This window comes from Cotesia glomerata, linkage group LG9 (genome assembly GCF_020080835.1).
Source record: "Cotesia glomerata isolate CgM1 linkage group LG9, MPM_Cglom_v2.3, whole genome shotgun sequence".
In the NCBI taxonomy this organism is placed as follows: Eukaryota; Metazoa; Arthropoda; class Insecta; order Hymenoptera; family Braconidae; genus Cotesia; species Cotesia glomerata.
The window spans coordinates 906,009-929,028 of record NC_058166.1 but is presented as its reverse complement, the minus strand read 5'-3'; the positions used below and the strand labels follow the sequence as shown (position 1 = coordinate 929,028).

The 23,020-nt window shown below is 30.3% G+C and overlaps 3 protein-coding genes and 1 long non-coding RNA gene across 4 annotated transcripts; all 4 read right to left on the bottom strand.

The window, feature by feature from the left end:
• Positions 1-462, bottom strand: LOC123271788. Its single transcript, XR_006510957.1, has 2 exons — positions 374-462; positions 1-313 (listed from the first exon to the last, which is right to left on the bottom strand). It is a non-coding gene; the product is annotated as an uncharacterized LOC123271788 (long non-coding RNA).
• Positions 463-1,361: 899 nt separating this feature from the next.
• Positions 1,362-3,945, bottom strand: LOC123271685 (tenascin-like). Its single transcript, XM_044738070.1, has 8 exons — positions 3,838-3,945; positions 3,441-3,768; positions 3,139-3,387; positions 2,690-2,935; positions 2,380-2,625; positions 2,073-2,318; positions 1,774-2,022; positions 1,362-1,618 (listed from the first exon to the last, which is right to left on the bottom strand). Exons 1-8 carry the CDS (start codon positions 3,943-3,945, stop codon positions 1,362-1,364), a joined length of 1,929 nt encoding a protein of 642 aa, XP_044594005.1.
• Positions 3,946-6,952: 3,007 nt separating this feature from the next.
• On the bottom strand, positions 6,953-18,127 carry LOC123271781 (autophagy protein 5). The gene is made up of 4 exons (XM_044738197.1): positions 18,055-18,127; positions 16,516-16,930; positions 16,240-16,442; positions 6,953-7,628 (listed from the first exon to the last, which is right to left on the bottom strand). The coding sequence occupies exons 2-4, from the start codon at positions 16,669-16,671 to the stop codon at positions 7,193-7,195; spliced, it is 795 nt and encodes a 264-aa protein (XP_044594132.1). The 5' UTR covers positions 16,672-16,930; positions 18,055-18,127; the 3' UTR covers positions 6,953-7,192.
• Positions 18,128-19,354: 1,227 nt separating this feature from the next.
• Positions 19,355-21,601, bottom strand: LOC123271780. Its single transcript, XM_044738196.1, has one exon. The coding sequence runs from the start codon at positions 21,379-21,381 to the stop codon at positions 19,837-19,839; it is 1,545 nt and encodes a 514-aa protein (XP_044594131.1). The 5' UTR covers positions 21,382-21,601; the 3' UTR covers positions 19,355-19,836.
• Positions 21,602-23,020: the final 1,419 nt, after the last annotated feature.

The following is a 23,020-nucleotide window of genomic DNA, read 5'->3' as shown; positions in this document are numbered from 1 at the left end:
TTTTAAGTTTCACAATTTTTATTAAATTAATTTACAGCCAAAACCAACAAATATCATTTTTTTCATCTTGCAACACACATATTTATAGCTACAGAAACGAAACCGGGCTTGCATTGACACCTAAAGTCAATGCAGTGTGTGTTATCCGTCATGCATTGATCATCTCGCCAGCAATTTCCGCCCAGAGTCGGCAAGCAAGTCCGTTCACTGACAGCAATATGCTTCACGTTGCAGACACATCTGTTCTGGAAACAGTTTGAATGCCAATGCTCGCCACATTCAAGTGTATCTTTACAATTAACCAACGCAGAACCTGCCGAACAATTTTGTGAAGCCTTTTTCACGACCAACGAATGAAATAGCCTATACTTACGTTTTGCACACGACGTATCAGTAAGTGGCGCCCAATCAGGAATGCATTGACACTTATTCTCAAAGCATTCCGACGCAAAGATGCTGCAATCGGCGGAAGACGAGCAAGTGGAGTTCAACACGTGGGTACAGGCTGACGGGGTCAATGCAAATGTGTCGGGTGTGCACACACATTGCTCGTCAATGCAAATTGCATTTGTTATGTTCTTACAATCACGATCTGTTGCACAGGCTCCGCCTAACGTGGCTATAAATACAATTTTTAGGAGTACTGTGACCAAAAATGAGTCTTCATTGATAACGAGTGTCAATGCAGCTCAAATTTAGTCTTTACAAATTAAAATATTGCAATGCATACTCGGGAATCAATCAATGTAAAGTCTAGTAACAATAGTTGTCTGCATTGACATCGAGTATCAATGCAGTCCAAGTTCGGTCAGTAACTCGAGATCAAGGTGACAAATCACACACTTGTAAGGTAAATAATGAGTGTATCGTTGGCGGAATCAGAGCTGTGTTGACACTCGATGCCAATGCAGGCTAAATTTTTGTCATTGATTCACAATTCAGGTTATAAGTCACGAACTTGGCAGACAATGTGAGGCACATTGAATAATTAGAACTGCATAGACATTAAGTGTCAATGAAATAAAGTTGACTGTACTTAAAATTGCGAGTGAATTTTATACTAACCTGATACGCAATCATTGTACAGCCCTCGGATAAAACCTCGGCTGCATTGACACTTATCGTTAATGCACCCAGAATTAGGGGTGGTGCAGGTTTCGTTGATAGTACAATACGCATCCAGAATACTAACACATAATTTACTGTTCATGCTGATGTAATTTTTTTTACAAACGCAAAATTGAAACCTTGAACAGTGTGTATTCGGAATTTCACAGTCATCGTTACTGTAGCAAATAACGTCAATGCCAGCTGAAAGTATCGATAAAAAGTGACGATGCAATTGGTGTAATTAAAAAAATTCAGTACTTACTCGGCAAACACTGTGACTCAGTATACGAAACATAAGTCTCCAAGCATTGACACGTATTTTCAACGCAATTAGAATTGTAGACAGCACACTCTTTGTGTTCTGTGCAGCTTGTGCCAATCAGGGGCAAGCACTTCTGGTCGTCAAACTTTGTGTACCCTCGCCTGCATTGACATTTTTTGTTGAAACACTCAGCGTCTAATATTTTATTACAATCTTTGTGAATATCGCACTTCTGATCCAGGAACACTGCAAGGATTCGCTCAGAAAATTATCAATTTCCGAACGGGAATTGTTATTCGCTAAACTAGGCAAGGTAGAATTCTACTGCATCGTCACTTAAAGGCAACGCAGTTGATATTTCGAGTATCAATGAACAATCTTAGTCAGTCTCAGGAACTTACCAGATGAGCAGAGGTCATCAGAGCGCTGCATGTATTCTGCGGAACAGTGACATTGGTTCCTGTAACACTCTGAATTGACAGTGACACAGTCCCTGTTGCTTGTGCAATAACCTCCCAAAGTTGGCGAACAAGTTTTTGGGCCAGTTCGCTTGTAATTCTTATGGCAGATGCATTTTTCAGCGACAGAACACTTTGCGTGGGAGATGTCAATGCAGTCCTTGTCAATTCTGCATTGCTGTTCCAGGTACACTAAAAGCAAGCAAATTAGCAAAATATCTCAGCTGAGATCTAAGACTTACGTAAGACACACTCGTAGTTGGACTTCGGGAAGTAACTGAACTCGCATTGACACTTATGATCAATGCAGACCGAGTTCTCGGGAGCGCACTTCAGGTCATCAGAGCAGGTGACGTTGAGCACCGGAGCACATGTGAATGCATTCGTTTCAACATGGTTGTCATTGCAACTGCATTGATTCTCAAAGCAATGCGCGTTTTTTATCAGATCGCAAGCGCTTTTGTCAAAACAAGTTGTCCCTAGTTTCGCTAAAATTATTTTCAAGCAAGATGATAATTTTGTTGATCAGATGAAATTATTGTTACTCACTTGCTACGCATTGACTCTCGGTATACTGTATGTAGCCTTCATTGCATTGACAAGTTTTTCCAAAACAATGAGAGGATTTGACAGCACAATCTTTATTGACACTGCAACTCCCACCAAGAGCTTTTGCGCAAGCGGTTGCATTGACATCGAAGTATCCGCTCATACAAGCGCATTGTTTATTTAAACACTTTGCAAACTTCACTTCGGAACAGTCTGAATCCTTACTGCATCGTCCCATCAATTGTTCTGCATTGACAATGTTTTTCAAAATTCGACAAGATTGTAAAAATATTATTTTTAAAGTTCTTACTTGGCAGACATTTTAACTTCCGCATCACATAGTCGGACCTGCATTGACACTGATTGTCAATGCAAAAAGATTCAGGGTCCAAGCACTTATCGATTGTTGAACAATACGTTGTTGTCACTTGTAAGCATGCATTTCCGTTCCTCAGCGCGTAATTTCGTCTACATTGACAGGTTTTGTTAATGCAGCGTGAGTCACTGAAATGAACGAAGCACTCCCTTGATTTATTGCAAGGCATTCCCATGAAGACTGCGGAAGAAAAAGCCATAAGCAATAATTGCCTCACTGCATTGACTCTCAAGATCAATGCACCTGGTATTTATAGTGACTGTCATGGGAATATTACTATTGTAAACTAAAACGGGTAATATTTGACTGCATCGTCATTCGATGTCAATGCAGAAAATATTGCTCGTGTCACCACAGTAATTTATCCTAAAAATCAAACTTACTGAGTCTACATTCGATCTCAGAGTAGGCAAAATGATTAGCTCTACATTGACACTTATTGTCGTCGCACCAAGAATTTCCGACAGCACAATCGTCATTAGTTTGACAAGTTTTTCCCAAACGTACCAAGCACAACCTTCCATTGATTGCAATCGCTTCTTGTGAGCAGGCACAAACATTGTTTGAAAAGCACTTTGCCAATTTGACACTTGCGCACGCTGCATCGTCACTGCATTTCGATCCAATTACAACTGCAAGCACAGATTAATGACTCTCGTGTCTCGGAAAGTTAAGTGTGACTCACCTGGCAGACACTCGTTGGCCTCCGCTAAAAATCCGTCTCTGCATTGACACTCATTATCAATACACAGTGAATTCTCCGTCGCGCAGGTCTCGTTTTTCCAACAATAGCCATTTAAGATTGGGGCGCAGGCGTAGTTGCTAACTCTGACGTTGTTTTGTCGACACATGCACTCATTTTTCGAACATACAGAGTGCAGAATGTCAACGCACTGGAATGCTTGTCGACACGAATCGCCCAATTTTGCTTTTTCTTTGCACTCGTATCTGCCGAAAGTAATCGACTGGTCGCACTTGAGGTTTTCACCGCAGCAACTACGATGCTGGTCACACTGCAAGATAAATCAGTGCATTGACGATCAAAGTCAACACACTTCAGGTGGCCAAAGAGTAATACTTACCGTTCCGCCAAATTCTACGCAGCTCGTTAGTGGATCGGTCTGCTCTGCATTGACGCTCAAAATCACTGCAACCCCTGCTAGGACGATTACAACAATCTGACGTGGCATCTTTTAAACAAAATCTTACCTGAGTCTTCAATAAAAGAAATCTGTAAGATAACTAAGTGGATATTTTCGAGGCTATATTAAAACGCTTCAAAATAAATATTATTACTGTCACTAACCTCTGATAAAAATAAATTTTTGATAGCTTTTTTTTTCAATAATAAATTGACAGTAAAATAAAGTTAGTGCCACGTACGTTTATTTGAACCGTTTTTTTTTTCGATTCTTTTAAATTTAATAAAAACATTTTTTTTCAAAACTATTTTTTTGTTTATTTTAATGATAAGTTAATAGATTCAATAAATTTTAATTTAATCTAGCAGGAATTTTTCCGAGGAATATTTTTGGAATCAATAAAAATTTTTGTAGCTCTTTTAGTTTCGGAGATATCGTCGATTAATCAAAAAAGTGTAAATTCGCCCGTTCGTGATTAATCCGGCTGTATCTCATAAACTACTGGTCCTACGATGATTAACCTCTGGACCAAAATTGTAGTTCAGAAAATTTCCTATCAAATCTAACTCCAATTTTTTGAATTTTCAAAAGAAAAATCAATAAATTTTCCATTTTTTTTTAGAATTGAAAAAAAAATGTGATTTATTGCAAAATTTGTGATTTTTAAACTTTGATAATTTTTATTAAATAACTAATTGGTGCTAGAAAAAAAGTCTCAGGCAAAAATTGTCACTTTGAGTCTCTTCTTTCCGATAGACTTTATCTGGTTTCTTATTTTTAATTAGAAAAAAAGTTTTAAATTTTTGAAACACTAAAAACGTGGTTAATTTAAGAAAAACCTAGTTTTTCGAGTTCGGGGCGCTGAAAACTTTCTTACAAAATTTTTTTTTCTAAAAAACATATAGTAGGTCTGAAAGCTGAGACTCTGAGGATTCTAAAAATGCCAGCAAAGACATAAAAATTATTAGTGCAATACCTGCAATTATTAATTGAGTTTTTAGAAAATTTTATTTATAAAAATATCTACACTGAGAGACATTATCGTTTAATAGCAATAAAAAAGTTCATTTCGACTTGAAAAAACAACGTAGTTACTATTAATAAAATTATATTTCATATAAGTAAAATTTTATTAGTATTTAATAAAAATTTCTTAAATGCCAATATGTGTTTATTAAAATAACCACGATCGTCGCTTTTGTTTGCTGTCATTAATACGCGTAGTTTGTACTTGTTCCAAAAGTTTCACGGTAAGCAAATAATCTCAAAAAAAAATTAATATTGATCAATTTAATTTATTAAGATATTTAATTAATATTTAAATTTTTATTTGGGATTAGCCAAATAAAAGTTTTGTTAAATAGTAATAAAATTTAATTACTATTAAATAACCCTCGCGGTTTTTGAAATACCGTAAATTTTCGGTATTAATGCGTTTCCCGAGAAAAAATGTTTCTATATAATCATATATAATTGTATATAATCATATATGACTATATATGATTATATATGGAATCACATATATAATTATATATAATCATATATAATTATATATAATCATACATGATTATATATGGAATTGTATATAAGATTATATATATATATATATATATATATATATATATATATATATATATATATATATATATATATATATATGGAGCAATATACAGCCATGCAAGATTATATATACTTCCATATACAATTATATATAAGTATATATAATTATATATAATCATACATGATTATATATGGAATTGTATATAAGATTATATATATATATATATATATATATATATATATATATATATATATATATATATATATATGGAGCAATATACAGCCATGCAAGATTATATATAGTTCCATATACAATTATATATAAGTATATATAATTATATATAATCATACATGATTATATATGGAATTGTATATAAGATTATATATAATCATATATAATTATATATAATCATACATGATTATATATGGAATTGTATATAAGATTATATATAATCATATATAATTATATATGACTATATATGGAGCAATATACAACCAAGCAAGATTATATAGTTCCATATATAATTATATATAGCCATACATGATTATATATGGAATTGTATATGAGGTCATATATAATCATATATAATTATATATGACTATAAATGGAGCAATATACAGCCAAGAAAGATTATATATAGTTCCATATATAATTATATATAGTTATATATAATCATCCATGATTATATATGGTATTGTATATGAGGTCATATATAATCATATATGACTATATATGGAGCAATATACAGCCATCCAAGATTATATATAGTCCCATATATAATTATATATAAGTATATATGATTATATATGCTTATATATAATTAACATATATAAAAATTTTTTCTTTGAAAAAAAATTTTTTTTTGGTAATCACAAAAAGTGTAAAATGATGTTTATACTTACGTTTAAATAATTCAGAAATACAAAATTTGTTACATTTCCTATGAGATGTTTTGGTCTGCTCTGCTACTACCTAATAGTAAAATCATTATTTATTTTATTATTTAAATAAGTGTTATATTATAATGAGATTCGGTAAAATAAATAAATTATGAATTATGACTACCCAAATATATTATAAAATCAATTTTTATATTATATTTTTGATAAACCCATATGATACATTATGTAGATCATAGAATCATTGTCATCTAAGACAGAAGCACAGCAGACAGAAACTTCAAGACGCACGGAGATCACCAAAGTTAAGCAGCATTGAGAAGGGTTAATAGTTGGATAGGTGACCGCTGGTGTTATAACCGTAAAATTATAGCTAGATTTTTGCTGTTAATATACCGTAATTTTTCTATTGTATTGCCGTAAATATTCTGAATTTATTTCGTAGTTTTTTCGTAATAATTCGACAAAAAAACTGGCTAAAATAACTGAAGTATTACGGTAAAAATACAGCATTTATATCGTATAAATACCGAATCTTTACGGTATTTCCAAAACCGTGAGGGAATATAATCTCTCAGTATAGTTAAATTAACTAAAACTTGTAATTAATTAAAGTGATAATTTATTATTAATATTTACACATTAAATACATAATCAGTGTGACTTAAAAGGACTCTTAAAAAGAAAAAAAAATAACAATATGTCTCTTAAAAATAATAACCTTAAATAAATAGACGGAACGGAAAAGCGTATAAAAATAAAAACATTAAAGTAAAATCACAATTATTAATCCGAGTGTATTTCTATTTTGATTTTTTTTTAAATAAAAAATTAATTAGGTAAGAGAGAGGTGGAGGAAGTTGTCGGGGTAGCTCATGTGCTCGGAGAGCCACTGGAGGGGAGTGTCCAAGGGTGGGGATATCCCGTGAGTGCGAACTGCCCTCTCTTCTTTGGCGTCTTCCGAGAACAGCTCCTCGAGAAGATGGCGGAGAGTCTTTCGAGCGCCATCTTCAGTCACTGGCTTGACAAGCTTCTGGACGTACTTTTCTTCGGAGATGTAGCAGCGGAACGGGATGAATTTGAAGCCTTCCTCGCTAGAGGTCTCCATCAGCCGACGGTTCACTGCCCAGAATTGGTCGAACTTGTCGTTGAGCAGCCCCAGCCACAATTGGTTGTGGTCTTTCTTTTGCATTGACGACACTACTGTTCCTCGGTGCTTCAAAACGTCCGCTTCTTTTATGCAAGATAGAAAGTATGCCTCTACTACTTCTCTGAAATTATTAAAAGACCTTGTAGCTTGAGAATTATTGACATTTTTAAAGATATAAGCTCATCTTGATGTTACACTCGTCAAGACCTTTCATTTGAGTACCCACATCAATTTTTCATATATTTTATATATTTATATATATTATATATATGTATATATGAAAAATATATCAAAAATGCATGTGGGTACTCAAATAAAAGCTCTTGATGAGTGTAATATCAAAATGAGCTTATATTTTTAAAAATGTCAATAATTAAGATATGACCTTGTATTTTGTGAACTATTCACATTTTTTAAGATATAAGTTCATCTTGACATTACATTCATCGAGACCTTTTATTTGAGTACCCACATCAATTTTTTATATATTTCATATATTTATATATATCATATATATGCATATATGAAAAATCTATGAAAAATGCATGTGGGTACTCAAATGAAAGCTCTCGATGAGTGTAACATCGGGATGAGCTTATATCTTTAAAATATATATGTATATATGAAAAATATATTAAAATTTAATATGTTATTAATTTAAAAAAAAAATTATTTAAAAAAAATTGCATTTTTTATTTTTAAAAAATTTTTTTGCCATCATTTATTTGTGATAAGTTTTTTAAAATTATTAAATATATAATTAATTTTCATTAATTAAGAAATTACCTTGTATCTTGTGAACTATTGACATTTTTAAAGATATAAGCTCATCTTGACATTACACTCATCGAGACCTTTCATTTGAGTACCCACATCAATTTTTTATATATTTCATATATTTATTTATATTATATATATGTATATATGAAAAATATATCAAAAATGCATGTGGGTACTCAAATAAAAGCTCTTGATGAGTGTAATATCAAAATGAGCTTATATTTTTAAAAATGTCAATAATTAAGATATGACCTTGTATTTTGTGAACTATTCACATTTTTTAAGATATAAGCTCATCCCGATGTTACACTCATCAAAACCTTTCATTTGAGTACCCACATCAATTTTTCATATATTTCATATATTTATATATATTATATATATGTATATATGAAAAATATATGAAAAATGCATGTGGGTACTCAAATGAAAGCTCTTGATAAGTGTAACATCGGGATGAGCTTATTTTAATTTTAATGTTAAAATAAAGATGAAATGTATGTAAAGCCAATTTATTCGTGATGTTATTGGTCAAATATATCATAAGCATGAAAATATTTGTAAACGCTATATTTAGATACGCGCTTGCGCGCCCATGAAATATTTTAGTATCTTTAAAATGTATATTATACATTGAGACACTAAAAAATGCCTCGGTCTTATCTAGAGATACAAGCGATCCGGTCATTAATATTTTTTTTTTTTTGGTCATCGGCCGGTCATATGACCGTTTATTAAATGACGGACTAAGTAAGCGAAAATGCTGCCATCTAGTGAATTTCTAAGAACTTAAAGTAAAATAAAAATTAGTTATTGCGAGTGAATTTTGGAGTAATTTAGCTAGAACTGGAATATCTCGGTAAAATTCGGTAATACAATGATTGATTTATTTTATAGTTTTTATTTGAGAATAAATTATAATTAAAAATGTTCGTGACAAACGCCTGTATAGATGCAAGTGACCAAATTCATCACGATTTTTAATGTGACCGTAAATTTAGGATTAATTTTCAAAAAATGCTTTATTAAAAAATTCTGTCAAAAACGTCTATACACTGATAATTGTATAAAAGTTTGTAAAAATTAATTATTAATCAGTGTCAACTGATCACTGACATGTAAAATTTTGTACAGCTAAGAAGTCTAGAACGATTGCAGCGCCACCTCTACAAAGTCGGTGGATAGATACGAGGACCCCCCCTCGAAGAGCTCAAAAACGTCATTAGCGCAGTTTTATGCACCTAGGTATGGAATTAGCGGGAAGATACACGGATGGCCTTCAGGGTCTACTGTTTTTTTAATTTTTTTCTTTAAAATTTTTTTTATTATGTGCCAAAGAAGTGTAACTTCTAACGCGTGTACATAAGTACATACACCATTTTTTTTTTCTGTGTAAGTTAAAATACTGCAAAATGTTCCAAGAGTTCCGCCATGCGGACCATTGCAATAGATTTTTATAAAATTTACTTAAAATGGCGGCCATTCCATAACTCTAGTGACGTTACAAGACGACACGGAGCGGGGAGAATAAGGTACATACCTCAAAACCCGACACATTGACCGTCACTTCAATCTGACTCTTGGAGTGATTACTACTACTATTATTAAGTGACTACTATTATAAATTTTTTTAATATTTTCTAATATTAAAAAATTTTTCTACTATCAGTTTTATTCTATTATTAAGTGGTGTTATCAAATTATTCTCAGTTATTTATATAAAAGTGAATATTTTGTGTAATGAAACTTAATTTTATTATAATTTAAGTAGCATTATTATAATTCAACAATCTACTTGGATAATTTATTTACAATTAAAAGGATTACTCAAGAAAAAAGAATTATCACAGCAGTTAAAATTGTAAGTAAATTAAATAAATTTACTAGCATGAGTGGAAACTTCTGACTAATTTTCTAAAATAAAACAAAATCTGCAACATTTATTTTTTCACGGAAGCATAATATTCTAGAGCAGCAAATCCCATTTTTCAGAGGCAGAAAATTAGTTTTGTTATCCACAAGGTCTAATTAAATTTTAAAGAGAAGTTGAAATTTAATGTCTCTATATACAGTAGCGCTCAATAGTATATTACACACCTGTGGCAAGAAAATGAGAAATGTCTCAGAACACATATATGTTGCCCGAGGCGAAGCCGAGGTCGACATATATGTGATCTGAGATATTTATTATTTTCCTGCCATAGGTTTGTATACTATTTTTCTGTCCGACAGAGGCGGAAAGCGGCAATTTCGTTTAGCGCAGCGGGCCGAAAGTTGCCACTTTCCGCCTGGAGGGCAGAAAAAGTATTTTTTTTGTCCGACGAAGGTGGAAAGCGGCAACTTAGTTTAGCGCAGCGGGACGAAAGTTGTCACTTTCCGCCCGGAGGGCAAAAAAAATAGTATACACTCCTCGGGAAGTAAATAAGAAAGCCTCAGATCACATGTTTGTTGACCTCGGCTTCGCCTCGGCCAACAATTACATGCGATCTGAGACATTTCTTACTTTACTTCCCTAGGTGTGTAATATACTATTGACAACATAAAATTTTTTAATATTTTTTAAAAATAAAAGCCTATCGGAAAATGTATTGAGTATAATGTAGAGTAGTGTAATTGCGACTCAGTGTTGCCGATGGGTCGAATCTCGATTACCCTTTCCTCAAAGTTCCATTACCCGTTTTTACCCAACACTGTTATCAACTCTATTTTGAGAGCGGCAAATATGAAAATTTATTTATAATTTTATACCCTTACAGTATTGACAATATAAAATGCATAAAATAATTAATTATTAAATAAAATCCTTTATTTTATATAAAAATTTTATAATGTTTGTACCAACATTATTATAAATTTAATGTTTAAAATTTTTACAAAAGTCATAACGTAACATACATAAATATACTAATATTTAAACGTCTTTCTTATCCCAAATATTAGTATTTAACATTTCTTCATTTGGTTCAAAGTTAATAGTATCACTATCTTAGGATAAAAAGTTTTTAGTAATTAAAATAGACTTTAATGTATCAGTTAATAAGTTATTTCTATGATCAGTTTTTACATTTTTAATGACATTGAATTTAGCTGTCACTTGAAAATTTTTTAATTTTTTTAACAAGCAAATTTCTTGAAAAAAATTATTTTTAAAAAATTGTATTTTTAATTTTTTAAAATTTCTAAATGTCAATTTTTTTGATAATTATTTATTGTCATAATTTATTTGTTACAAAAATTTTTAAAATTATCAAATATCCGCTAAATTAATTATTATACATTTTTAATGTCACTGAAAATTCTCTCAACGGATACATTTGAAAATGGTAAAACTTGTTATAAAAAGTATGTAACTTTTTTAGATTCTTAAAGAATAGTTCACCATTAATGGTGAAATTAATTAGCTTTTTTATATTAAATTTGATATCTTAAGATTTCCTTCCAATAATCTTCGGAGTCTAAATTTACATAAATATTGAAATCAGTCAAATCCAACAACGCGTGTCTATTCCATTTATTATCTAACTCTTGCACTACAATATTTTTACAATATTCCATCTTGATTAAGCTGATTACCCGATTTTACCCACCCAAATCTAATTACCCGTCGACTTACCCATTCGATATCGAATTACCTGAAAAATGGGTAACTACCCGGACATTGGCAACACTGTTGCGACTATTTAAGCGTATCAAATTACAACTTGTTTGTTTACACACCGCGCCACCGAACGTACTTGACTTACCGTGAGCTCATAAGTATTTAGACACACATTTGACTTGAAAAACTCTCGCAGATTACTTGTTCCTTAGTTTTTATTATTACATATATTTACTTGTTGTGGTTACTTCAATATGCCTAAGTGCAAGGAATATTCTAGTGATTTTAAAAAAGCCGTTATTAATGCATTAAAACAAGGAATGAAACAAACAGAAGTTGCTCGTTTGTTTAAAGTGTCTCGACAGTTAGTTAGCTTATGGAATAAAGTCTATAACAAACGAAAAACTGTCGAAAATAAGCCTCGAACAGGCCGCCCAAGAAAAACTTCTTCTTACATTGATCATATTATAAAAAAGTTATCAGCAAATGATATACGGATGTCCGCTGTAATGATAAAAAATGAATTAAAAGAAAAATATAACGTAGATATTCATGTTTCTACTGTTAAACGACGCCTAAAGGTCCTAGGGTTACATGACCAAAGACCGGCTAAAAAACCTTTAATATCGAAAAAAAACAAGAAGTATCGTCTTGAGTTCGCAAAACGGCATATATCGTGGTCAAGTTTAGAGTGGTCTAAAGTTTTATGGAGTGACGAAAGTAAATTTAATTTAATGTCATCTGATGGTATCAAGTACATTCGGCGTCCAGTAAACAAAAAATACGATTATCGGTATCAAATACCCACAGTTAAACATAGAGGTGGTAGTGTGATGGTTTGGGGATGTTTTTCACGGTCTGGAGTTGGACCATTAGTTCGAATAGAAGGAAAAATGGATCGGTTCATGTATGCAAATATATTAAAGTCCAAGATGTTACACGGTGAGAAATTTCCATTATTTTTTATTCTGCATGGATTTTAGATATTACAATGGTGCATATTACTAGTGAACCTTATTGACTCAGAATAAAATTTTACAATGGCCCATAGTAATTTCCGAAACAAATGAAATCAGACATAGTAAATGGTAGAAATTGAAATGTACCACAGTAAAATGAAATATGCAATAATTTAAATTTCCGAATGTACTATAGCAAAAAAAATAAGAAAACGTTTGTAAAAAATAAAAAATTTTAGAGTAAAAAATGTTTTTAGCAATCAAAAAAAATATCAAACCAAACAAGATTTTTTTTGTTTGCAATAATTTTTAAAAATATTTTTTTAAAATATAGTTTTTTTTTATTTTTTTTTTCATTTTTAACAATGAACGTAGGATTTATTTTGGCAGTTAATTTTATTATGAATAATTGGACACTGTTATGCATTCATGTGTTAAGTGCTATGGAAATCCTATGTACTTAACACACTATTGCATAACAGAGTCCAATTATAAACACAATATATAACTTTTAAATTATTTTTTATTATTATTAGAAGTGTCGGTTGCAGGTTAACCATCAAATGTTTGTTTTCATTTTAATTTTTCACGGTAAATTATTAAATATTTTATTATTTATGAATCTTACAAATTTTCATTAACTATTCATGTGTTGATGGATTTATAAACTAATATTTATTTAAAACTTAATGTTTATTGCAATTTTCATAACAACGTTAACCACTACTGATAGCGTCTGTAGACTTATGTTGACAAAACAAAGCAGCACGAAAAAATGAAAGAGCGCGCGTCGCGACTGACGCGCATACGTTTACTATGGGACATTTGAAAATTTCATAGTCACAATTTTAAATTTAAACCGAGTACACGTGACTAAATGTGAAACTTTTTTATAAATTTTTATTGTCGACTGAGCAACAGAAATTTTACTATGGAACTATAATGAAAAGTTTTAAGCACACTAACAGTTTTTGTTCTGTCAGTTTACGAAAATTTTTTATATATGTTTATGTAACAGTTGCATGGTCAAATTTACTATGGTCCCTAGTAAATATTGATTGGTACAATATGATATTCTTAAATTTTTATGGTAATATTTTGAATTGAGTCATTAAGGTTCAGTCTTATTATGTATGCATAGTAAATTTCTACAGAAATTTCTCACCGTGTAGATATTCATGTTTCTACTGTTAAACGACGCCTAAAGGTCCTAGGGTTACATGGCCGAAGACCGGCTAAAAAACCTTTAATATCGAAAAAGACAAGAAGTATCGTCTTGAGTTCGCGAAACGGCATATATCGTGGTCAAGTTTAGAGTGGTCTAAAGTTTTATGGAGTGACGAAAGTAAATTTAATTTAATGTCATCTGATGGTATCAAGTACATTCGGCGTCCAGTAAACAAAAAATACGATTATCGGTATCAAATACCCACAGTTAAACATAGAGGTGGTAGTGTGATGGTTTGGAGATGTTTTTCACGGTCTGGAGTTGGACCATTAGTTCGAATAGAAGGAAAAATGGATCGGTTCATGTATGCAAATATATTAAAGTCTAAGATGTTACCATATGCTAAACATCACATGCCAGCTAAGTGGTATTTTCAACAAGACATTGATCCCAAACACAGATCAAAGCATATTAGTGACTTATTAAATCGTGAAAAAGTTAAAGTTCTTGAGTGGCCAAGTCAAAGTCCCGACTTGAATCCGATAGAAAATCTCTGGGAAGAATTGAAACGTAGTGTAAAAACCCAAAATTATTCAAACAAAAACGCTTTGTTTGAAACTCTAAAAAATCAGTGGGATCAAATTCCAATAAGTCGATTACAAAAATTAATCGACTCAATGCCGGAGCGATGCAAGGCTGTCATAAAGGCCAAGGGATATGCTACTAAATACTAATATATTTATTGCTGTAAATTATAATTATGCGTTAAATTAGTTTTTTTTTTTCAATAATATCAAAATACTTTTGAGCCACCATTTTCCTAATATTTTAAAAATTAAACTTTCTTTTATTACGAATAAGAACCTCTTTGACACTATTATATAGTTTATTCAAAAGGTGTTAAAAAAATAAATAAATAATTATTGTGTTTCATATTCATTTTTAATTAAACCATTAAATATATTTGTCAAAATACTTTTGAGCGCTACTGTATATTTCTTTTATAAGATTAAAATTTAAGACAAAAAATAAGTTATCAAAATAATTGTTTAATTAATTTAATTAATTAACCATACGCGTGTATTTATAAAAAATTATTTTATCAATCAATAAAAATTAATTATATCAATATTTATTTTAAAAATTAAATGAATTTCTTTATAAATTTAATAAAATTAAGACTCAAAATTTTATGTAAAAATATACACGGCAAAATTAAAATAAATGATTTATAATAAATACTATTTAAAATACTAACTTTTTGACACAATGATGCAAAATTTTTTACTGTGTAAGATTAATTTTTTAATATAATTTTTTACAAATTAGTCTGATATTTACTATTAAATTATAAATTTTTAATACTTTCTTGACCTAATGCTTAGTAAAATTAAATATCAAACTTAAATTTATAATTTTTTCTGTGTAATGATTAAAAAATATTTTTTAACTTATTAATTTTGCATAGTAAAAATTTTTATCGAAATTCCCCATAAAAATCCCGTTAAAAATTATAATTTAAAATTCGCTAAAATTACTTATAATTTTAAAAAAATTTATCTGAAAATTAAAATATTGTCAACCGATAATTTTTAAAAATTCTCTATAAATTTCTATGCTTAAGTTAATTTTTTTACAATACCAAAACTTTCCTCTAAAAATTCCATAGTTTAAAAAAAAAAAATTCTCCTTCATTTTTTAGCTTATTAATTTTGCAAAGTAATAATTTTTATCAAAATTCTCCATAAAAATCCCCTTAAAAATTATTATTTAAAATTCGCTAAAATTTCTTGTAATTTAAAAAAATTTTTCTGAAAATCAAAATACTCCAAAATAACCCATAATTTTTTAAAATTCTCCATAAAATTCTATTTATCAAAAGGCTTAATTTAAAAATTTTTTATAACATCAAAATTTCCTCTAAAAATTCCGCATTTAATAAAAATGTCTCATAATTTTTTTTAAAATCAAAATTCTTAAAAAAATTCCATAATTTACCAAAATGCCTAATATATTCTTAAAAACTCTTAAAAATAAATTTTTTTAAATTTTGAATTTAAAAAAATTCCCGCCAAAACTTAAATTTCAAATTTCCCGCGAATTTTCGCCACTCCCGCTGTCTAGCGGCTCTCTCCCGTAGCTCTTCCTAATTTTCCCCTACTTAACTCACAAAATCTATCAATCTAAACTCTCCAATAAAAATAATAATAAATTGAATTAAACTCACTTATTAGGACAATGCATAATATCATTTTCAGGAAACTTATCAAAATGCACGACAATATTCCAAGGCAGCTCTACATCGTTAGAATAAATATCCAATAACACGCCAATTGGAAAGTGCCATTTAAGCGGAGTGCCATTAAACTCCAGCCACATTTCATTTTCTTGGTGGTCCTCTTGGATGTGTTTTATAAAGTGCTTCCTAACCTAGAACCCAAAATCAACCCAGTTAGACAAAATAAAAAATTCTAACCAAAAAAAATTAAAATAAATTGCTTACCTTGTCAGTACAAAGTGGAAAATAACTCAATCTAGGCACCATGAGGTAAAATGGGTCAGGAGCTTGAAGCTCACAAACTTCTTCACGGTCCAACTGGAAACACACTGGAATTTTTCCCTTCCAAATTTCTTTTAGCACTTCCCGGTCGTCGGCCATTTTTTTGAAAATTTTCTGCTCACTTTTGAATAATTACAATTATTTTTGTTTATTTTTACTCGGGGTTAATACTACAGCTCACTAGCGCTGCCATGTTTGGTTAGTATCGATCCAATTATAACCTTTTAAATAAAATTATCTTCTAAGTTACAGCCGCTGGTAACTTCACTCTTTACTTTCTCTACAAAATGGCAGTTCTTAAATCCGAAGCAAGATGGCGGCTCCGTACTTTTATTAATAGAATTCTCTCGCTTGCTCCCTTTTTAATTTAAATAGGTTATTTTATTTTATTTTTCAAGCATTATATAGCAAAATATTTGAAATATTATTTTTCTAGATTTTAATTTTAATCTACTATTTATAATATTATCATAAATTTCTGTAATATCATCCTTCTTGTATAGTTATATCATACTTCTTGTATTTCGTGGCCCTAATAACATAACCCCAGGTCTACATAATTATTTAGTTAAGTAAGAAAATCTTATTTATTTTAAAGGAAAACAATAAAATTCATAAATTTTGCCTAGATTGATTTATATCAGTATTGTTATTTTCTTAATTACCGTATATTTTTGTGAATTAATATGTTATTAAATAACAATTAGTCTCTAATTCAGATGCCTAGACCGACTATAATACAATTTGTATTCATAGATTTTTCGTGTGAAATTTCCTTGGTAATTATATAGTCATCTTAATCCTTCTAATTTGTAATTTAAAATTTTCTAGTTTAAGGAATAGATGCCAATTTAAATTACATTTAATGAGTCATCATCATCATCATTATTATTATTATTATTATTATTATTATTATTATTTATCAGCAATTAAAAAAATCCATTTTTCTTACTTTATAAAGTCACCACCAGTTGGCGCCTTGGCGCTTTTTTTTCTCGCTTGCAGAAATTTTTTAAAATAAATTTTAAATTTTTAAAATTTTTTTTGCCGCTTTTAGGAACGATAAAATAATTTTTCTAATTTTCAAATCTTACCACAGTTTTAAATATTCTATGATTCTGTGTGCTTAATATCCGCCATTTTTTTTTAACACTTTTTACATTTGTGAATAGTGTATATATATATGTGTGTGGCTATTAAGATTACCCGAAATTTTTGAATTGCCGCTTAAAAAACATGGCGAGTAAGCACGCGCATTAAAAGAATTAAGGCGCGCGTGTGCGCGCGCAATTTGAATTTTATTTAACTGTAATTATAATAATTTAATTAGAAATTAATTTTAATAATTCATTTTTATATTTTATATTTACAAATTAATTAATTAATTAATCGAACAAATATTACTTTGTTTCGTTCGATTTCGTAAATTACCATCTTTGTCTGTATTAATTAACTTTGGCTTAATAATTACAGGATCATTACCAAAATTACTGTACTCAATTGTCCGGCGACTGGTACCAAAACTTAGATAATTCCTGTTCCTGTTTCTTTGTTCCTGGAACAAAAAAAAATTTTAAATAATTAAAAGAATTTTCAATGGTAAATTTTATTTTTTTTTTTACTTACTTTAAAAATAATTAATGAAGTATCTTGATACCGCAATTTTATTTGTTCAGGTGTCAAAAAATCATCGTGATCTGGAGGAAGGTAATTTTCTTGCATTTATTTGTAATTATTATTATTTTGAGTCTGCAACATAAAAAATAATTTTTTTTCTTTTTTTAAATTGCAAAAATTTTATAAATAAAAATTTTTAATTATTAATCGATAAAATTTAAATAAATAACAAAAATTTAAATAAATCTAAAAAATATTTAAAAAGAGATAATAAATTAAATTGATTTAATTTTTTTTTATAAAATTAAAATAAAAAAATTAGAAAAAAAATTAAAATTCAAAAATTAGAAAAAAAAATTTTTAAATTATTATTTTATTTTTTTAAAAATTTAAAAAAAATTTTTAAATTATTATTTAATTTTTTTTAAAAATTAAAAAATAATTTTTAATTACAATTTTTTCACTTAAATTTTTTTTTCAAAAATTCTAAAAATATTGGATTAAAAAAAAATCATTTTTTTTTTACAAAATTTCCAGTTTGAAAAAATTTATAAAATTTTCTAATTAAAAAAAAAAAAAACCGTAACTAATAATAAAAAAAAAATCATTAAAAAAATTACTTACCTTTATCACAAAATAGATAATTTATAATTAAAATAAAATTACATTAATTATATATTAAAGTAAAAAAAAAATAGAATAATTTATACAGAATATTTTTTTTCAAAAAATTTAATAAGAAATTATTTTTTTTTTTACATCATAAAATATATACTTTCTATATAGATTCATAATACATATGTAAATATTTATCACTAATAATTATAATATATCATCTAGATATAATCTATGTATATAATTATATATACTTATATATCTATGAATTTGACAAGTTTCAATCTTAAAATAATTATTAATATTCCAAGGCACGTATAATAATAATTATTGAATATAAATTTATAAAATCGAAATAATCTAATTAGACTCTAGTAAAATTTGTTCTTTTTTTGTTCTTAAAAAATTTTTTCACAAAATTGGAAATCCAGCCAATTTTTCCAAAAATTTTGAACAACGTCTACATCGAAAAATCAATTCGGGACCACAAGAACGAATTTTAATAAATTAAAATGTAATAAAATGTCTTTTGACGCTTTTAAAAGGCACTTTTTATCTACTTAGTGTCCTGAGGCATTGTTTGTCAATTAGTGTAATTACCGATAAAAGGCACATTAAAGTTATAATATAAATTAACAGAACATTTACAACATTTACATTAATGGAAGCAGAATTTGAGAAAATACTTACAGAAGTTAATTTTAAAGAGCAAAGAAAATTAAATTTTGTAATTATTTTCCGGCTTGTAATTATTTTATGGCTTTAAAAAGTGTCTAGTTGGCTCAGAAATTTCGAGAGCTTTCCAACGAGTACCCACATGACCCCTTTTGATCACATATGATCACATATGACGACATATGATTCATACGCGTCACACATGACTCATACGCGTCACATATGATCACATACGCGCCACATATGACCAAAATATATCATGTGGGTACTCATTGGAAAGCTCTTGCAATTTCTGACTCAACTACCCCACTTTCCCCTCAAAAAAACCTACGGGACAAAAAAAAACTTCCTTAAAACTCACAAATAGGGCACAGGGTACCTAACGAAGGCACTTGGACCGTCCTGGTAGAATCCCCATGCAGGAACTTGAAGGCAGTAGCAGGTATTTTCATTCCGTTGCTCATCGGGCTTGACAACGGGATTGTCCAGATAAGGCTTGAAGGTAATGTAGTCCTTTTTAGGCTTCGGGTTGTTCTTCGGCATCACCAGACAAAGCGGCCGGTCTTGATACGCGAACCCGTAAGTCCTAAGATCAACCGGTCCAGGACTCGGTTCCGCAGAAGTCAATCTCTGTCTTGCTTCTCCACGACGTAGTGCCACCTCTTCTCTCAGCTCTTTTTCCTGAGCCAGCCACTTTTGGACCTGTCGTCTATTAATCCTAAACCGTCTTGCAGTTGCTCTTTGATTTTCGTCGTTCTGGTGAAAATTGTCCAATACCTGGAGCTTGAATCCCAAAGGAAAGGATCTTCTTCGAGTGATATCGTGCCTGCGAAGTTCCACTGAAGAGTCCAATTGGTCTTCGCTGTCTGATTGGCTATGCGAACCAGAGTCTGAATACGAATCCAATTCTAATTCTCTGTTTAGATTCGAATCTAATCCCATTATTTTTTTTATTGAATTTGAGACTATCGGACTTCCAGCGTCCGGTCTTATATTGTAATTGGAATCTCGAGTGCTTGTTGGATATCTGCAATAATTTTGAGTCATTCCATTATTTATTAATCCAATTTTATTAGTTATAGTAGTACCAATTATATTTTCTGGAATTATTGGATATTCTTGGTTAGACATTCCATTACTGGGTACTCTGTTATCAATCAAACTTTCGTTAGGTTTTGTTAATATTCTAGAATTACATTCAATTATAGATTCATTGGAACTTTCATTAGATTTCATTAAATTCCTGGAAAAATCTTTAGACCCAGTATAATTTTCATAGGGTTTTACTAAATCTGACCCATTATTATTTCTAATTAAACAATCCGTAGGTTTGGATGAATTCCTATCATCTGACCCAATAAGAATTCTAATAGATCCAAATTTACTATCTGCACTTTTTTTGCACTCACTAGAAAAATCCTCTCTTTCAGATCCAATTGTGCTAGTAGAATCTGGACTAACTCTTTCATTATCAGCCGAGTAGCCACTATAAACACTCGGTTCACTTCGATAGTTTTCGTAATTCCAATTACAATACTTTGGGTCCTCGTTAACTAAAGGAAGTCGCGGAATTTCTTGTATTCTTACCGTTAGATCAATTCCAGGCTTACTTCCACTTGTGTTATTAGAATTAGAATTAGAATTAGAGTTAGCACAACTGTTGCGTAAATCTTGCTCGCACTGTAACCATTTTTGGATTTGCCGTCGATGAATTCCGTATTTTCGAGCTGTCGCACGCTGATTTCCCAAACAATCTTTGTCATTTCGATATGAGTCTAAAACTTTTATTTTAAATGATGCGGGAAATATTCTTCTGCTCCCGGTTACTACTGTCTTTTTTTGGAGCACCTTTTCTGGTTGAGAATTTTGAATTGGTTCACTTTTCACTACACCGTGCGCCATTTTCCCCTTTAAATCACTTTAAATAACTTATACTAAAAAAAAAAAAAAAAAAAAAAAAAGGTAATTTGAAATGGAAAAATTTTAAACACGAAAGAGTGTCGAGACCAATACTATCTATCGAGCAACATTACAGTAAGTTCCTTTTAGGTGCCGTAACTGTAATGTTAACAACGTGCTTACGTTACCTCCTACTACTACCGAGGGTCTGAGCGTATGACTATAATATGCCAGACTCGTAGGCGCTTTTCCCCTCTGAAACAACCGACGAGCGGTAGATACGGAGTGGGGGATAATACGCCATCTTGCAAAGCGAGCGTGTTTTTTACGCGGAATTAAGGGGCGACGCTGTGTCTGGGAGAATATTTCCAACGGATAGATCGAGACTGCTTGGAGCCGGATTTTTTTATGTCGTGTTAGTCGCGGTTGCTGGGGGGATTTTATTTTGTTTAGTTTTGCTGGGGAGGAGAGGTATTAATTTTATTTTGTGGAGTTTTGAGTTTTTTTATATATAATTATAGGGCTTTTTTAATTAATAGGGAATTTTTAGAAGAAATTTTGATAGAGAAAATTTTAAAATTAATTATAGAATTTTTAATAACTACAGGAAATTTTGAGAAAAATTTTTACTATGCTAAATTAATAAGCTAAAAAATTAAGGAATTTTTTTATTTAATTATGGAATTTTTAGAGGAAATTTTGATGTAGAAAATTTGAAAATTTAACAGAATTTTTAAAAATTCTAGGAAATTTTTATAGAGAATTTTGAGAATAATTTTTACTATGCTAAATTAATAAGCTAAAAAATTAAGGAGAATTTTTAACTTCCCGCTAAGAAAATCGAAGATTTTCAAAAATCGGGAAGTTATTGTTTTCACCCCGTTTTGCAAAAATCGAGTTTTCATCAGATCTCGACGTTTGAAGGTCACAGGAAGCTTCCCTGACTATCCCCACGAGGTTGTCACTATGTCTGTATGGATGTATGTATGTATGTGTGTGTGTGTGTGTGTGTGTGTGTGTGTGTGTGTGTGTGTGTGTGTGTGGATGTATGTAAACCTCTTATAACTGTTGAACGGCTTGACCGATTTGATCGCGGTTCGTGCCATTCGAAAGGGCTTGACCAAACTTAGATTTTGTATATACTTTGGAAAGATTCGGACCGGTAGATTTTGAGAAATCGCAAAAAAACTACAAAAAAAAATTAGGAAAACGGTTGACCCTAAAGGCCATCTCTGCAACTTCCCGCTAATTCCGTTAATCCTCGCCGCTTTTTTTGAGCTCCGAGCTCAAAAATACAATCTGTGCGTTGTTTTGAGCTCTCCGAGCTCAAAAAGATACCTTTTTTATGCTTTTGAGCTCATTGAGCTCAAAAGTCTGATAGAAGTTTCATAGAACACTATTTTTTGAATGTTCATACCGCAATAACTTTTGAATGAATGAACCGATTTTTACGCGGTTGGCGGCATTCTACGTAGTTTTTTAAGCCTTATAAATAATTTCTAAGTTTCAATTGGTCAAACTAGAAATTTCGGAGTAACTCTGAAAAAACACTTTTTTCGATTTTCTTTCGTTCACGATATCTCTCGAACGAATCAACCGATTTTGACCGGATTGGCGGCGATCGACGTGGTTTTTCAAGGTT

What these genes read in the sequence shown, in the direction of transcription:
- LOC123271685 (XM_044738070.1), bottom strand. Translation starts at nt 3,945, where the DNA reads ATGCCACGTCAGATTGTTGTAATCGTCCTAGCAGGGGTTGCAGTGATT. An exon ending in TGAGATCGAATGTAGACTCA is followed by an intron (nt 2,936 to 3,138) that starts GTAAGTTTGATT and finishes TTTCTTCCGCAG; the next exon opens with TCTTCATGGGAATGCCTTGC. An exon ending in CGAGAGTCAATGCGTAGCAA is followed by an intron (nt 2,319 to 2,379) that starts GTGAGTAACAAT and finishes AAATAATTTTAG; the next exon opens with CGAAACTAGGGACAACTTGT.
- LOC123271781 (XM_044738197.1), bottom strand. Translation starts at nt 16,671, where the DNA reads ATGGCCGACGACCGGGAAGTGCTAAAAGAAATTTGGAAGGGAAAAATT. An exon ending in TTCCACTTTGTACTGACAAG is followed by an intron (nt 16,443 to 16,515) that starts GTAAGCAATTTA and finishes TTTGGGTTCTAG; the next exon opens with GTTAGGAAGCACTTTATAAA. An exon ending in ATTATGCATTGTCCTAATAA is followed by an intron (nt 7,629 to 16,239) that starts GTGAGTTTAATT and finishes TAATAATTTCAG; the next exon opens with AGAAGTAGTAGAGGCATACT.
- LOC123271780 (XM_044738196.1), bottom strand. Translation starts at nt 21,381, where the DNA reads ATGGCGCACGGTGTAGTGAAAAGTGAACCAATTCAAAATTCTCAACCA.